The 16,823-nt window shown below is 36.4% G+C and overlaps 1 protein-coding gene across 15 annotated transcripts in view; it reads left to right on the top strand.

Moving 5' to 3' along the window:
• The window catches only part of EPB41L3 (erythrocyte membrane protein band 4.1 like 3), a gene marked incomplete at both ends in the record, with an annotated part of 105,096 nt that overhangs the window by 83,100 nt on the left and 5,173 nt on the right, over positions 1-16,823 (top strand). For 7 of the 15 annotated variants that reach the window (XM_084252815.1, XM_084252818.1, XM_084252819.1 and 4 more), the window contains 3 exons: positions 5,756-5,809; positions 8,203-8,238; positions 8,938-9,129. In XM_084252815.1, coding sequence (XP_084108941.1) covers positions 5,756-5,809; positions 8,203-8,238; positions 8,938-9,129 — 282 coding nt within the window. Of the gene's footprint in view, positions 1-425; positions 990-5,755; positions 5,810-8,202; positions 8,239-8,937; positions 9,142-16,823 lie in introns of all 15 variants that reach the window. The other 8 variants (XM_084252813.1, XM_084252816.1, XM_084252810.1 and 5 more) reach the window with 3 other exon arrangements.

Consider the following 16,823-nt stretch of genomic DNA (forward strand, 5'->3'; position numbering starts at 1 on the left):
GACTGGACAGTAACAGATATGTCAGTTGGAGACAAGGAGAGGTTATTGAAAGTCTTGATTTTAAGTGATCAGAGAGTTATGTTTGCTTTCGAACCCCTAAAACTTTCTAAAGTTATTAAATCTAAACAAAAAATTTTGCTCATGTGAAACATGTAGACTTGAACCTGCACACAGTTATCTTCCGTTCTGATTTTTTTTAAAGCCCACCCTGTAGTGACTGTCTAATGGGAGAACGATGGCCATTCAAGGCAGTGTGGGCATGCAGCTTGAATACTTTGATATTCATGAGCAACCATAGTGCTAAAATTCTTGTTTTACAATTTTATATTGATGCCCTTAAGAAGATTAACTAATTGCAGTTTTCTTTTTGTCCTTTTGCATCTCTGTTTGCTGCTTTCTGTCTCTCTCTGTCTCTTTCACATCAGTCACCTGGGCTTGGCACTGACTCATGTCCCCTGCTCCCCTCATCAGCTCATTGTGTCCCTGCATCTCCCACAGAGCTCCGTAGGAGGTGTAAGGAGAATAACCACCAACCACTGGGGTGTGAGCCAACCAAAGACCCCGGGCTCATGCACGGAGAGCCTGCCCTGGACTCTGAGGGCAAAGGGAAACCATACTTAGGGGACCAAGATGTGGCTTTTAGCTACAAACAGAAAACTGGCAAAGGCACTACCCTGTTTTCCTTCTCCTTGCAGCTCCCTGAGTCATTCCCTTCTCTTCTAGATGATGACGGGTACCTCTCTTTTCCCAATCTGTCTGAGACCAACCTCCTCCCCCAGAGCCTGCAGCATTACCTCCCGATCCGCTCACCCTCCCTCGTACCCTGCTTCCTCTTCATCTTTTTCTTTCTGCTCTCCGCCTCCTTCTCAGTGCCATATGCCCTCACTCTCTCCTTCCCTCTGGCTATGTGCCTCTGCTACCTGGAGCCCAAGGCGGCCTCCTTGAGTGCCTCACTAGACAATGACCCGAGTGACAGTTCAGAGGAAGAGGTGTGTACCTCGGCATAGAGCACACTTCCCGTTGTGTTTGGGGCTTCGGTCCGAAACAGTGTTAGATGGCTGCGGCCATAGTGGCCTGACTTTCAGAGCCTCATTTATTGTCTGTGCCAACATGTGCAGGGGTTGTTGTGTGTTGGGGAGTACAACCCAGCCCCAGGGTTAGGCACAACACCATGTGGATGTAGCAGTCTGAGCCCAGCCCAGAAGCATCTGCTACCCACTGACTTACGCGGGTGGTGAAGGACTCAACCAGAAGTCAACTGTAAATATCCCATTAGCTGTGTAAAAATTCAGGGTTAAGTTAAACTTTGAGTTATCATTTAATGATGCAAATTACATCTAAGACCAATAAACAGCTTTTGTCTAGATTTATGAAATGTTTCCAAAATGTATCCCAACATAATGACACATAGTGATGACAAGCTTCTAGATAAATGAAATTCAAGGTATGATGGGAGACAGCATCACCACAGGGCACATATCCTCATCATCAGGGTAGTTTCCAAAATTGTAGCTTCTTCCCCTCCCTGGAGATTCAGAAATGCCTCACTGCTCTCTTTGATTGTCATTATCACACCATCGTAGTTGCTCAGGAAGATGAAGCACACCCTGTGGCTGTTGGGTCACAAATAGTATTAGCAGCTCACACTGCCTGCTTGACTTAGTCATTGGCAGTGCCATAAACAGCACCAGAAACAGCTGCAATGTTCAAAACATAAGCAGGAAAAGACCCATTTTAGGCTTCTATATGTTGTAAAAATGGGCTGAAATTTCATCAGTGGGCGCAGTGCCAACATGGACATAGGATGGCAGCAATTGTTTCAGCTCCAGCATAAGCTAAAATGTCCACATGCATTTGGACAATCTGGGAAGGTCAGGGAAGTTGGATGAGCCTTCAGCCTCCGCCCATGAAGGCATGCGTCCTGTCAGCCCCTGTCCCTCTTCCAAGCCGTTGGGTGAGCTGATGTTGTAGCCAGTAGATTTTCCTCTTAATTGCTCTCTTTACCCACCACTCCAGAGCTATATGAAAAGCCTGGTAGTTTCTATTTCTATGGACTTCAAACAGAACTTGGCAAAAAAAATCAGAAGCTACCAACAGAGGTGCCTGCCTGTCACCTACCAACCTGCCCACACCTCCTCCAGTCCCCTCCAGCTCTTCTGTTTCTGCAAAACAATGGTTTTGTGGCAGGAGACAAGCCCAGTACTCCTAACATTAAAAAAAAAAAATCAGAGTCAAAGCAACTGTAAAAAGGACAGAAAGTCTATTCAGTTCTGTGCTCAGCCAGAAGTCATAATTCTGGCTGCACCTGTGAGTGTATAAAACTGTGAGGGTATATCTATATTTAGTGGTATTATGACCATTTCTTTGCAACAGCAGAAAAAAAAAGAGAGAATGGTTTCATAGATGTTTTAAATAAAAGTGCACACTTTGCAGAAGAACCTTTTTCAAGGATCTTGGGTAATATATGTCTTAGCTCCAACACTCTATATAAATGATTTTCATATATGGAAGATATTTTCTAACTGCTTTGTAAATCCTAGGCTTTTATATCACTATTTATTAAAGTGGCAATAATATCAAATAATATAGGACAAGAGCATGACAAGTTAAGAACACACCAAGACTATCATATTAGCTGGTTTCCAAACTGGACATATATTTTTCCTTTTACAGTGGAGTTAGTCATCAAGCTAACATACAGCAAAATGATTGCCATTTTATACTTTGTGAATTCTAAGTAACTGAACTTTAGCAAGCCACACAGATCTTGTGCCTAATCCAGGGTATACATCTTGTTGTAATTCAGTGCATGAGAATTAATGTCAAACTTGGGCATGTCTGCATTACATTGGCAAAACAAATCACAGCAGTTATTCGTTGCAAGCTAGTGAATGTGAGACTGAGCTCCCAGTAGTAACTCCTTGTTATTGTAAACCTCCGAGACCAAGAACTAGCATTGGCCCCTCTGTCTTAGCTTCCTGTGCAGCCTTGGTCAGCCTGATGGCTCTCCTGCCACAAGACTTTATACTTGCCCATCTGTTCATTGTTGTCTCTTAATGCCAAGTGTTAAGAGCTGTGCAGTCTAGTTCAGACTGAGCTAGATAATTCATATGTAGGTCATTCCTTTTTTTTAAATGTTATTTGGTTACATGGCCTGTTTTAATTCTTTAGGTCTTAAGCACTTGGCAATTAAACTGAGTGATTCATAACACACAGTTCAGCTCTGCCACTTGTTTCCAAAATCACTAATGACTGTGATTCTTTTAAAATACTTTATCACCACTGCTTATATTTTTCATGTGTTGTAGTGACTTAATTTAGTTTCAACCTTTCTCAAAAGTAAAACCCAATATAGAAAGATTTAATCCTTTCAAACTACAAAGCTAATGGACAATTATTTTTTGACTTTGTACTTTCAAATGGACAGTTAAGAAGGGGCAGAATATTAAATCACCTATCAAGAAACATAAGATGAACTTAATTCACCATACCATAGAATATAATTATATTTTTTGATAATACCAAAAAAAGGAAATGGATAGAAATTTGGAAAAATAATTGATTACCTAATTTTAATATTTTAAATTTTTACATAATGTATAGTAATTCATGATGTGCTGTACATATTTCAGTGTTGTTCAGTCTTAGAATTTTGCATAAATACCTGGTATAAAAGCTGTGTTATCCAGCCTTTATTCATTTATTAACTATTTACTCAACAGATAAATAGTTGAATGACTGACTGAGTAGGTGCTAAGTAAGAATTCATGGACGTTTATAGATGGCCTAAGCTATTCATTTGTGCATAGTAAGGAAAAATAATAGTATTTAATATATGATATTGTATTAATATAAATATATTACAATTATTATAGGCATTTTTTTAGCTCTGTTTCTGTCAAGCATTGTGTAAAACACTTAGTTTCTATTTCCTGATCTGGTTAGGGCTGTTTTCCCATTTTACAAGAAGGAAATTGAGATTAAAGTATAAAACTTGCCCTGTGACACAGGTTTGAGTAGCAAGGATTGCCCACGTTGGACACCAGACCGACCACACCCTCTTAACCATGACTATAATCTAATGCCAGGATGTTTGGTAAAGCTGTAAGGGAAATTTTCTATAAAAGGCAGATACTTTCAAGAATCTTCAAGTCTTTGACACAGTTAATTGTTAAAAAACTGAGTTCATGCTATAATGACTACAAGCCATTTTTATGTGTTCTTACAAGCCAAAGAATTCCTTGAGTTATTCTGTACATTTGAACAACAGCCTTTCTCTTTTCCTAATTCAAACTGCCTTTTCCCTAGAATATCAGTTGGTGAGGCCATGCTATTACCAACGCCATGATCACCCTTAAAAGAAATTTAATAGCTACACACCCTAGAGTGTTGCCAAGTGATCAGGTTATGAAAGTATATTAGCACTCTGGCTTTACCAACCTACTGCAAATTATCTTCCACTTAGGCATAGTAGCAAGATTGCCAGAGTAGTGACCTCAGGTACATGTGCCAAGCCTGAATTCCAACTCCCTTTCTTTTCAAAATATATAAAATCAAAGTCTGGGATAGCTCCAGGAAGTCAACCTAGCCAGAGACATGCCACATAACACTGCCCTACTCGCCTCTTCTTCACAGCCCTTGTTCTTTGGAATGAGGGATTGTTTAAAGAGGCAGATACACAACCTGAAAGCATCTGGTTTTGATTTTTGTTTTCAAAATATTAATCACATCTTTGCTCAAGGGAATTTTAGTAACATTAGTTGATATTTGTGGAAAGTCACATGTCTCAATAACTACAGCTTTACTCTCCAGAGAAAATAATTTTGTTTTAAATCATCATCTCCTATGGAACAGATTAAAAACCAGTCCTGAAATTATTTTTTTAATTCTCTCCCCTTCCCCCAAACCTAGGCTCTGTCAAATGCTGTGCTTTGTTTTATGTTTTTCCAAGTAGATGTCTCTCTTTCTCTCTCTCTATTTTTTTTTTAAATTATTATTTGCTTCACTGGAATGTTTTTTTGTTTGTTTGTTTGTTTTTGGAATGAGATATTTCAATACATACTTTCATATACTTCTTTATATTGGATGGTGGAGCAAAATTAACACAACTTATAGTCTTTAAAATTATCTAGTTAGCAATTCTACTTGAAATTTGGGTTACATTTTTTTTCACATATAAAACATGTGCCTGTGAATCACTGGCATGTGCTTTGTATAATTAATAGGTAATGCAGACAGCCCGATGGTCCTAAATGGATGTAAATTATCAAAATGGTATAAATGAGGGGCTGAAAGTCCAGTGACTGTTAAAGTAGCTTTTTATTTAAATTTACATTTAATTTACCACTCAAATGTGACATATTATTAGGATAAAAAAACAGATATAAACATCAATTTTATTTGCATTAGACATTTTTAGAAGATCTTTCTCTGGGTTTTAGTTAAAAAGGGGGGAAAGAAGAACAAATTGGTCTTCCCGTGACATGAAACCAGACAGGTCAGCTCAGCAAATGCAGATCCTGCGACTCCTGCAGGCTGTGTGCCTCTGGTCTTCCTCTTAGTGGCTCTGCTGATGAAACCTAGCTCTGGCCTTTCTTTTGCTTTTGCTTGAACCTGCATTTTTGTGGGAAGATAGTATGATACAGATCAGAGAGAAAATGAAATGTTTGGCCTGTGCCATACCCTATTTGACCAGATGGATTTGTTTTCTATTCCTGCCTTCCTTCCGGAACCTGATCACTTCTGTGATCTCTAGACCGACAGTGAGCGAACAGACACCGCAGCTGACGGGGAAACGACTGCCACTGAGGTTGGTACACTAATAGAGAGTGACCAGCACTTGCTTAACAAAATTGCCTGGTAACATGAAACTTTGCATATTAGATTTAGAGTGCATATGAATTCTAACTTACACAGTATGAGTGAGTTAAGTTCTACTGCCTGCTTAGACCCTGGCCTGCATCAGAATCATCTGGAAGGACCCATCCTCATGCTTTTCATTTAGAAGAAGATCTCAGACAGAATTCCACTAGTTCCCAGATGATGCTGGGAATTTAAGTATCACATGTTGAGAACCAGTTGGCTAAACTGATAATACTTTTTTTCAAAAAGTATTTCCCTATCCCAAATGAGAGGCTCTTTGTGTGTGTGCTAAATATGATGAGTGGGGAGGAGGAGCCACAATTTAACTAGCTTATTGACTGGGTACAGATATATTTTGCAACCCCAAATAGCTAAATAATATTTATTAAAATAATACTTGTATTAACTCATTTTATAGTCTGGAGGCCACTCAAAAAAAATTCCCTAAGACAAAAATTATAAATTACTGCCAGTATTTTATTGAAAAAGCTGTGATCTTATTGAACAGTGACAGGAGAGCTACTATGCTCTTTCTTATCCTTTCTTATTCTTTAGGATACATTAATATTGTATATGGGTGTGTCCTAGGTTGTTTTTCAAATCTCTACCAGTCACTAATTAAAATTTCCATGAAAACATTACTTATCTATGCTAATGGAAAGTAAGATATTTATTTCACAAAGTGCTAGCACAATTTGGCTTTTACATTGTGATGATGTTTACTTTTTAGGTTTTTTACATCATCCAATAAAAGCAGTACTTTCGAGTTGGGTTTTTAAAAAAAAAAACTAAAAATGCTGTAAGGAGTATCTGTACATCACCTAACTGAAAATTTCACATTTCAAAGTGGAGTTTTATGAAATTCCTTCTTTGGGAAATGTCAGAGTTCAATTTATAGCTCAGAAGTCATAAAGTTAAAAGAAATATTATAAAAATATTTTCCAGATTATTTTAAACAATCATGTAAATTTAAGTTAATAATTTTCTCTGCCCAGTAGAACAAAAATGTATCTTGATTTTATCAGAATTATATTTAGCTGCATGTTAATGCATTGAATAAATTTTATTATAATCCTATATGTGCTATAAATGAAAAATAGTTTGATAAAACTTCTGTAACAGCTTTAAATTATGTTATATAACATTTGAAGCATGCAAACAAATGCATGCGGTATAGGTACATTGAGAAGACTAAAAATAAAATGAAGAATTGCAAACCTATCACACACTTAAGAATTAGCATGTCACCAGCACTGTGTTAATTAGCTGTGCCCTCTGTTTAAAATACATTCCTTATCTTCTCTTGGGAGTTAGCACAAGAGCAGAGTGAAGGGGGCTGTGCTGGGGAGGCAGTCTGATCTGCAATGGGCACATAAGGAAGCTGAGGACCACAGACAGATTGGCTCCTTGAAGTTACTCGCTCAGATCAGATGTTGCCCTCTTCTCTGGTCTTCCTCTACTTGGCACTGGGCATAAAGCACCGACCAGGGGCAGAACCCACAGGCAAGAAACACAGCTCTATTAATGCGTGTACGCATGTGGCTTGGCCCAGTTACTTTGTTGATGATACTCAAAACCCAGCCCAAGGATTGGACAGATCCTTAAAATGAGAAAAATAAGGACAAGCAAGTGACTTTTAGGTAAATTTTTTAATTTACCTAATATAAATATATTTATAAAAATATTCCTAATAATATTTTTTAGAACATCACAAGTTATCCTGTCTATATTTTTAAGAAATGATGGTAATTTATATTTTTTTTATATTCTTGCTTCATTTATGCCTTCTCCCCTCCCAGATTTGTTTTTAAGAATATGGATTCAAGAAATTCAAGGCTCCAAGAAATTTGAAAATGTTAAATTCTTTGACTTTTCATTCTCTGGTCTAGGTTGGTGATAGTAAGTGCTAACCTTGTAGGGTTAGTGTAAGGATTCATACACTACAGGAACTCTCATTCCTGGGTAATCATGCCCATTGTTTTGAATTTTAATCTTAATTTTGAAGTGATAACCACACTTCTTAACCATCTCCATTGTTCATTAAAGAACACCTCCCGAGCCCTTCCTGTCACCTCCCAAATGTGTTTATGTGAACATGTCACACTTGGAAGTCCCCTGGTTAAAGATGCACTGTGCAAGAACCTTTGCTCGTATCTTTGTTCCAAGCTTCATAATCTGTGTTTGAGGATATTGTGGGTTTTGTATAGGAAAGAAATGTCATCTGTATGCAAGAACAATTGTCTGCCCTCACTTAGCAATTTTATGTACACCATAATCCTTCCATCTTAGAGTTAATTGCATGGTAAGATTTTATTTCCCACTCTCTCTTGATGCTGGCAGTCGGACCAGGAGGAAGATGCAGAGCTCAAGGCACAGGTAGAAAATTAAAAATAAAACAAAAACAAAATCCAGTGTGTGATAAGTCATTGTGTGTCTCTGGTGTTCAGATCTTCCAGCATGCTCTGTAGCCAGTGCTGTGATGTTGTTGCAGTGTAGACGATGGCATTGTTCAGTGACTACCATGTTCTTTACCTTTCCCTTTCTTCTCCACTTTTTTCAGAATAGTCTGATTAAGCGAATAAAGGGTGAAAATGTGTATGTCAAACATAGTAATCTTATGTTAGAGGTTGGTATTGGTATATACCAGTGCATGTTTGTGTGTTGGTTTCTTTTTAGTGCCTTACCTGTGGGCTCGAACTATGATGCATGAACCGTGTGTTTCAGCTGTGATAAGTGGATGACTTCTTAGCTTACTCTAACTCCTTACACTCTCCTAGCTATAGATCCCCTTTTCTGTGTGTGTTTTTATTTCAATTCTCTTTGGTTATGTGTAAATTACACTCTACAGTTTACCTTTTAAAGCTCCTTTGATTTCTATGCTTGCCTGAACTAGATATTTTACTTCTCTTTTCCTTGAAAGATCACATTTTCACCAGAGTGTTTGTGATAGTGTCATGAGCTCTGATCAAAGTTCTTTTACTTTGACTACTAAAAAAAAAAAATTACTTTGAAAAAGAGCAGAAAGGAAAACATGTAAAATGTTGACTGTTGGATTCTTTATATTCCTGAATATAGGAGCTAGATAAAACTCAAGATGACCTGATGAAACATCAAACCAACATTAGTGAGCTGAAAAGAACCTTTTTAGAAACCTCCACAGACACTGCCATCACGAATGAATGGGAAAAGAGGCTTTCTACCTCCCCGGTGCGACTAGCTGCCAGGCAGGAGGACGCTCCCATGATTGAGCCACTTGTACCTGAAGAGGTCGGTATTCAGGCTATAGGTTGCAATTGTCTTCTCTCCATTAGCCTAACTGCTCTCCAGAGTCTGGAACCAGGAGAAGTATTTGGCAAACTTCTAAGCAGAGAATCGCACCCCTTTCCCCTATAACCTAAACTAACGTGCTCAGGGCTGCAAGGGAAAGCTGCCAACTAAAACAATTAGGTAGCTGACTAATTGCATGAGATGCAGCTTAGAGTGACAAGGAAGCACAGGGAGGCTATTGAGCAGACCAGCTTATACCTAGATTTCACAGCTGGTAGAAAATGAGATACTATCTTAATGAACTGACACTTTTTCTGAATATACTTTATTCTTCTACATGAAGGAATGCCTAGAAAATTCATAAATGTTTCTCATTAATTGCATGAAGCCTATTGAAATTGGCTAAATGGTGGTCTGAAGTTAATAGCATTTCGGATACATTTTACTGTGAGACTACTACACCAGGCTTTTACTGGATATAGTCAGTGTTGTATTTATAACTAATTATTTAAATTTATAACTGCTAATATTTAACTGATTTATAAACAGTTTTTAGTTTATTTTTATTAGGGAAAGTAGAGACCAAAATATCTTTTCTAAGTATTAGTCATATAAGACAGTTCTCTTTAAATGTACCCCCAGAAAGAATATTCAGCTGGTGTTGCTTCAGGGCTCTCATTGTGTGGGACCCACAAATGGTGGTGGTACTAATCTGACTGTCAACTATTAGATACCATCTCACTTTATCTTTCAAAAGTAGTAATTCTTTAAAACTTCATTTTTCTAGCATCATGTTGATTAACTTTTTTTCTTGTCCATACTCCTTTATTATGAGATATTTATCCAGGAAGCAGAGACAGAACAGAAAAAATTGAAAACTTAGACCTATGGGAGAAAAATCCTTTAAACAGTAATCTCTGCATAACATGTAGGTCTTTGCAGTGCAAACAGAATAGAATTACACTCATTTTGATCATTTTCTAGTCTTCCTTTGAAAGTTGTGTATCAATTCCAATCCAGTTCCAATCCCAGCTAAAAAAAAAAAAAGTATATATTCATTTGATTTACTTTGAAAAAGGTCCTTATTTCAAAGTAAATAGAAAAGTACTATGGCTAAAATATTCCTATACCATTAAGAGCCAGTTTCAGTCAGCTTCCTTGAACTCCCAGAGACAAAAATTTTACATTCAGATGATTTAAATTTGTAGTCCTTGCATTTTAAGAGTAAACTTGCTACCCAAGACTACTATGTCAATTGTATCACCATATAGATAAGTTTTGTTGTAATTGTTCAAGTTTGGCTGGCCCCAATCCACCATCTCTGTTAGAAAAAGTAAGAACATGCTGGCTCTGAGGATGTCAGACATTGGATTAAGTTACAAAATCAAAATAAATAACCACACTAAACAAAAAAGCCAAGCCTCTCCACCCATGCTGGTATTTGGGAAAATGATAGGTAGTAGCCACTTTGAATGGGAGTTTAGGTAAATAACTTAGAGAAGTTAAAGGGTGACCCTAATAATTAAGAAACTTTAAGAGTCTCACTATTAGATTAGTAAAAGAAAAGATTTTTTTTTTCACTTCCTATGCAATTAGCAGCAACATGGATGGCACTGGAAGGGATCATGCTCAGCGAAATAAGCCAGAAAGAAAAAGAAAAATACCAGATGGTCTCACTCATAGCAGGAATCTAGAAAACTTAAATAAGGGACCAGGAAAAAGAATAACTATAAGAAAGTAAAAATCAAAATCAACAAACAACTATGAACCAGAGACACTCTATGGGGGGTGGGGTGCGGGGAGGGGAGGAATTGGGGTCAAAATAAGGGGGTTGCAATTGTATGGGGAATATAAAAATAAAATTTATTAAAAAAAAGCATTTGAAGTATCATTAAAAAAAAATCTTCCTAGAGAATGACATTGATGAAGGCAAAGAACATTAATAACTTGAAGAGGTGCTACTTTAAATATACCAAAACTTCCCTGTATATTAATGCCCTTTCTTAGTATAGAAAAGATGCAATGAGCCCAAGAGAGGATTTTTTTTAAATGATTTAAGGATGGAAAAGTTATCCAGAGTGAGCAAAGCAGTTTGGTTTTTTAGACTGGTGAAGACCAAAACTGGCTTAGTAATTGCATTCAAGTTTCTGCTGAGCTGTTAAGCAGATACTGAACCTCTGAGCTCCCTCATCACCATAAAAAAGGAAGTTGTAGAAAGAGCTTGGCTGCATATTCTTGAAAAACAAGACTGATTAACCCTAGTTATCCAAGAAGCCTGCATAAGGAGTTTCAAGTCCCAGGGGAAGAGGGTCCCCTTTGGGTCATCAGGACCCCACCAGCTCCATTCAGCCTCCTGGTTGAGCAGCGTGACCTCTGGGCTCCTCCCCATGCTTTTCCATGACCATTGATGACATCCAAGTGTATACTCCATTTGAGAGCCCTGGAGATAGCCCAAAAACAACCCAGAAAGTTCTTAATAAAGCTTTTTAGTTTTTGCCAATTTATTTATTTAAAGAAGATTTGAGATTTGTTTTAAGAAAAGCACAAAACACAATTTTATCTTCCCATCTAGACATATACAAAGCATATAGTATGCTTAGCCAAAAGATTATTTTTTTGTAGGGGAAATATTTTTGGAATCAAATCAGTTTCTAATTTGATATCATTCTAGTATTTAATATGACCCACTTTAAATTCATTAAGCCATAACTGGAAAGTTTAGAAAGATAACTATATTTAAAAGGAAGCATTTAATTTTTTAAATGATTTAAAATATCAATTAAAATATTAATGTTTTATTAATAAATATTAATATTATATTTATAATATATTATTAGTTTATATTATATTGATAATTTTATATTCAATAATATTAATATTAATGTGATTTAATATTAATAAAATATTACATTTAAAATGTTACATTTAAAATATTACATTAAGTAATATTGTTCCTATAAGAATGGTGAGGGAACTTAAATTTGGTGTCCAAGCTCATGATCCCAAGCTTAGATGGATTTTATTTTTAATCACAGTAATAAAACAATGTGTTTTCAAATCTGTTTTTTTTTAAAGATTTATGCATACAAAAACTGGGGTGCAGGCCAGAGGTATTGGGATGAGAGGATTCACCAGAGAGAGTGGGGAGCCGAACAGGCAGATTGACTGAAATACACTGCTGAGGGGAGGGGCGAGACAGGCAAGGTCTGCTATGCCATGTGGGTAGCTCCCTAGCCAGCTGAGGATTGAACTTGTGCTGCAGAGGCTGAGGATAGCTTCACAGTACTGTGCTTAACCCCTTGTGCCACCAGGGAGGCCCTCAAATCTAGTTTAAAAACTGTCCTCTGACATAATATGAGACTATTTTTCTTTATCTATGGTATTTTAATCCTAAATAAATGTATTTCTATAAAATGCTACCAACTTAGGAAAAACTAGAAGAAAGGAGTTAGAAATATATAAAATGAGCTAGTAATGGTGATTATATTCTAAGAATATAACATGTTTACTGTAAAATGGGAATTTAAAATTTCAGGTATTTGAGTTAATAATGGATAGTAAAAGAATGCCCCAAAGCAGCAAATAATATCAAACCCTCATTAACTTTGGAAAATAGACAAGCCCACATAAAAGGCCCAACAGATATAGGGAGAGTACACAAATATTTCCCTTGAGGTTTTTTTAATGATGTACCTAGATCTAGTTCATATTTGAGGACTGTTCCTTAATAGTTACTTGAATACTAAAAATGTATAAATCCCTACCAAAATGCAATACCATTCGTACTTACATGTTGCCAATATTGTCTTCTTTTTTAATGCAGCTGGTAGTTGTTTAAGTATGTAACACAGTACAATTGATAGTCATTATTCATAGATTTCATATCTGCAAATTCGTCAACTCTACAGTTTATTTGTAACCCTAAAATCAATATTCATAGCACTTTCACAGACAGGTGCATAGTGATGAAAAATTTGAATGACTCAGTGAATGTTTACGTTCCCAGCTGAGATCTAGCAAAAAGGCACTGTGCCTTCTTATTTCTAACCTTATACTGTAAACAGATGTCTTTTTCATGATCTATTTAGTGTCAGGTTTAGGCTTTTTGTATGTGTTTGTTGTAGATTTTCTATTTAAAATGATCCCTAAATGTGGTGCCAACATATTGTCTCGTGTTTCTAATCACACAGTCATAAGACTGAGCCTCACTGGAAAATACAAGTGTTAGATAAACTACTATTCATGAATGAGTTATAATGCTGTTGGCTGTTGTGGGGTCAGTATTAATGAATCAACAATGTATACTGAATAAGAGATCTTTAAAGAGAAACTGCATATAAAACAAGGTTATATATCAATCAGTTGTTGAGAATTTCAGTACCAGAAGCTTGCAGGGCCTGCCCTGGCATATCCCCTGGGGGTGATGTCTCTGTATTCACTAATTCATTGTTCACAATGACTTACAGGACAAACTTCCATGAATAACTACAATGGACTTTGTGATTTGCCTGCTTTATGATCCAGCTTTACTTTTCCTAGTCAGGCCTTAGATGGGCCTCAACTTGGGCAAAAACTTTATCTACTTATTAAAGGGAGGATTTTCTCACTCTCTGAAATTTGATTTCTGCGACATGCCAGCCAGACCTTAGGGTGCTACTCGAGGTGCATATGAAAGTCACTTAAAGGAAAGTTTTAAAATATTGATGCCTGGCTTCTACATCAGAGTCTGATCTATTTAGTCTGGTTCATACCTCACCCATTACTGTTATCTCAAAGTTCTCCATGTAATTCTAATGTACAACCCAGTTTAAGAATCCCTGGCCCAGGCAAAAATGAGGGCCACACTTCTAGAGACACCCTTAATCACCCAAGAATGAGTGCCCCTCTGTGAATTTTGCTTTCCAGTAGGGCCTTGTTTCACAGTTAGGCTATAGAGATGAATGTTTACTTAACTAAAGGAAGATGGTTGGAGTGCATATCTGACTATATTCTAAGCCATCCTGAAAGTAAATGTTTCAGTAAAATCACTTTTCTTCATCAGTACCTCTTCACTTTTCTTTAGCAGAACTAGCTAGATTGAGGTTGACCATACTTAGAATTCAGTTTTAATATCTGTCCCCTAATGTTACCCTTTTCTGTTATTGGTCATGAATCAGCTGAATGCAGACAGTGATATATTCATTACAGACACAGACATTTTTGAGATTAGTTGATACCAGATAACAGGATATGCTGAAACTGTTTCCACCTTAGGAATAATATTTACTCAGTGATTATAATTAGAGACCTTAGCAGTGTTATACTGCAAAGTGCCTATAATTTGGCCCTTTCTATCCTATGTTTTATTCACTATCGATCATCTATTTATTAAGAGACTATCCTTGAAGGTCTTTTTTTAAGGAAAGAAAAAAATTCACTTTTAATGACTTCACATTGTACATTTTATCTTTTCTACTACTCCTCCTCCCAAACCGGGCAGGGCAGGGATTTTTTTTTTTTCCCTTTCAAAAATGTCTAATTTATCTTAATTAAGAAGCAGCCTTGAGAATGATGCTATCAAAATCCATCAGTCCTTCAGGAGAATATTCCAGATGTTCCCCTAAAACCTCTAGGCAGGCAAATGATTAAATGTCATACTGATAGATTTTAAATAGCTCTCATAAAATAGGATTTATTTTAAAAGCTGCATTCATCTAGAAACTGAATTTTCTGTTATTTCTTAGATTACATTTCCAAAGTAGGATTTCTATGCCTAGTCTATGGAGCCCTGTGCTGTGTGAAAACACAGTTAATGTAACTAAGTAATACCTCTTGAAGTATGTCTGTTTAATACTAAAGTAAGCAGGAAAAAGTAAATAAAAAGAAAACTCTCATTTGTAACACAGCATATTCAATATTGTATATGTTAAAGGAAAGCTTAGCTTGATATACTTAATTTTTCACCAAGAAATTTTGAAATTGACTTTTAAAAAATTCGCCATGTTATAAAAGTCAAATAGAGCTGCAACCATGAACAATAAAGAAGTCTATAGGTATAATTTGGATGTATGAGAAGTGATGGCTAGTGCAGTAACCCAACTGCATTTGTTTACTCCTTACATAATCAATCATTTGTCAGAAATAGAAGTGAGCATTTATTCTTAACGTATTATTATTCCCTTATCTGAATATATTCTTTTAAAACCCACTTTTATAGTGTTGTAGATGACTAGCATATAGACAGTCATATGCCAAGAAACTTTTATACATCCTGTTTGGAGAAACAAAAAATTGTTGAGTCATGTGAACACCAGAATTTCAGAAAAAATTCAGTTACTCTTTGGAAATAATGATTAAACTTTGAGATGACTTCAGACCATTTTTCAAATTATTAATAAACAATAATTTACTTCTTCAGAAAAAATTGACTACTATGAGTATATATGTAACATAACAAAAGAACTCTCATCCTAACTTGCCTTTTTGGAAACTGTCTACTTCCTCTTCTCCAACCCATCCCCCCCTTTATTCAAACAGACCAAAGAAGAAAGAGAGATTTCTGAAAAGGTTATATTTTTGCAGCAAGGAAGCTCTCCATTGCTTGAGTCTCAGGTAAAAAACAAATATAGAGGAATTTTCCAAGTGAGGATGCTCTTCAGATTTCAGTGTCATTAAAATGTGTTTAGTTTTTATTTTCTCTTAAAACTTACCTTGTTTAAAATTAAGGTAGGTATACCATTTTTGCTTAGATTCTGGGAAGGGGGACAAGGAATTTTTTTACTATTTTCATTACTATTTACTGTTTCTATTACACTATACCATATTTCTCTCTGGCTCTTGCTCCTCGGTGATTATGTCTGTGTGTTGTCATTAAGGCATTATGACTATCTAATAATATTGTTGGGGCTCTTTATTATCTGTTTTACTTAAAGAGTGAATACTAATTTAGATGATCTTGATTGGTTGTGAAAGTTCTGAACTTTTGTTGGTTTTCCTACTAGCCGAGTATGATAAAGAAAATGCAGGAAGGAGACTCTGCGGGCTCTGAGGTTACCTCTCGTCAAATAATTTTCCAGAAAACTGTCCCATCGACCTTAGAGGTTATTTTTTCCATTCTTTTCATTTAACCTGCAACCGGCATATAGATTAATGTGTAATTCTGTTTCTCAAGATCCACATATTTATAGATTCGAGTTTTCAGGCTACAGTAATTATGAAAGTAGAAAACATTTTAGTTTAAAATGTGAACCAAGGTGCTCATCTGATTTAGTGTCTCTTCCTGCTGTAACCTGTTAAACTAGTCAACTGCCTGGTCACATTCAGTGAGGTTTCCCAAATACAAAGTTTCTGAAGTTTAGTTTCTTCTGCCTTGTTGCAACTAACACTAAAGAAAGTGACAAAGAAACTCCCGAGGCAACTGCACTTCTGTTATAAAAGAGATTGGAACACTGTGGAGACCAGTATGCCCTATTCTTAAGAAGCGCAAACAAGTCCCCACTGTGGGCAATATTTCATTACAATGCCTTAAAACAGATGCACTCAATATTTATTGGATGATAAGAGCTATAGTGGATTTGCTCTCCTGTACTACAAAAGTATAATTTGCAAACATGGAAAATGATATTCACAAGAATTGTGGAATGCTAGCAAATTCTTTGTGCAAATAGCAGATATGAAGTATAGTATTAGACATGTCTCCTTGTGTCTACCCAAGT

This window comes from Talpa europaea (genome assembly GCF_964194135.1).
Source record: "Talpa europaea genome assembly, chromosome: 13".
Lineage (NCBI taxonomy): Eukaryota > Metazoa > Chordata > Mammalia > Eulipotyphla > Talpidae > Talpa > Talpa europaea.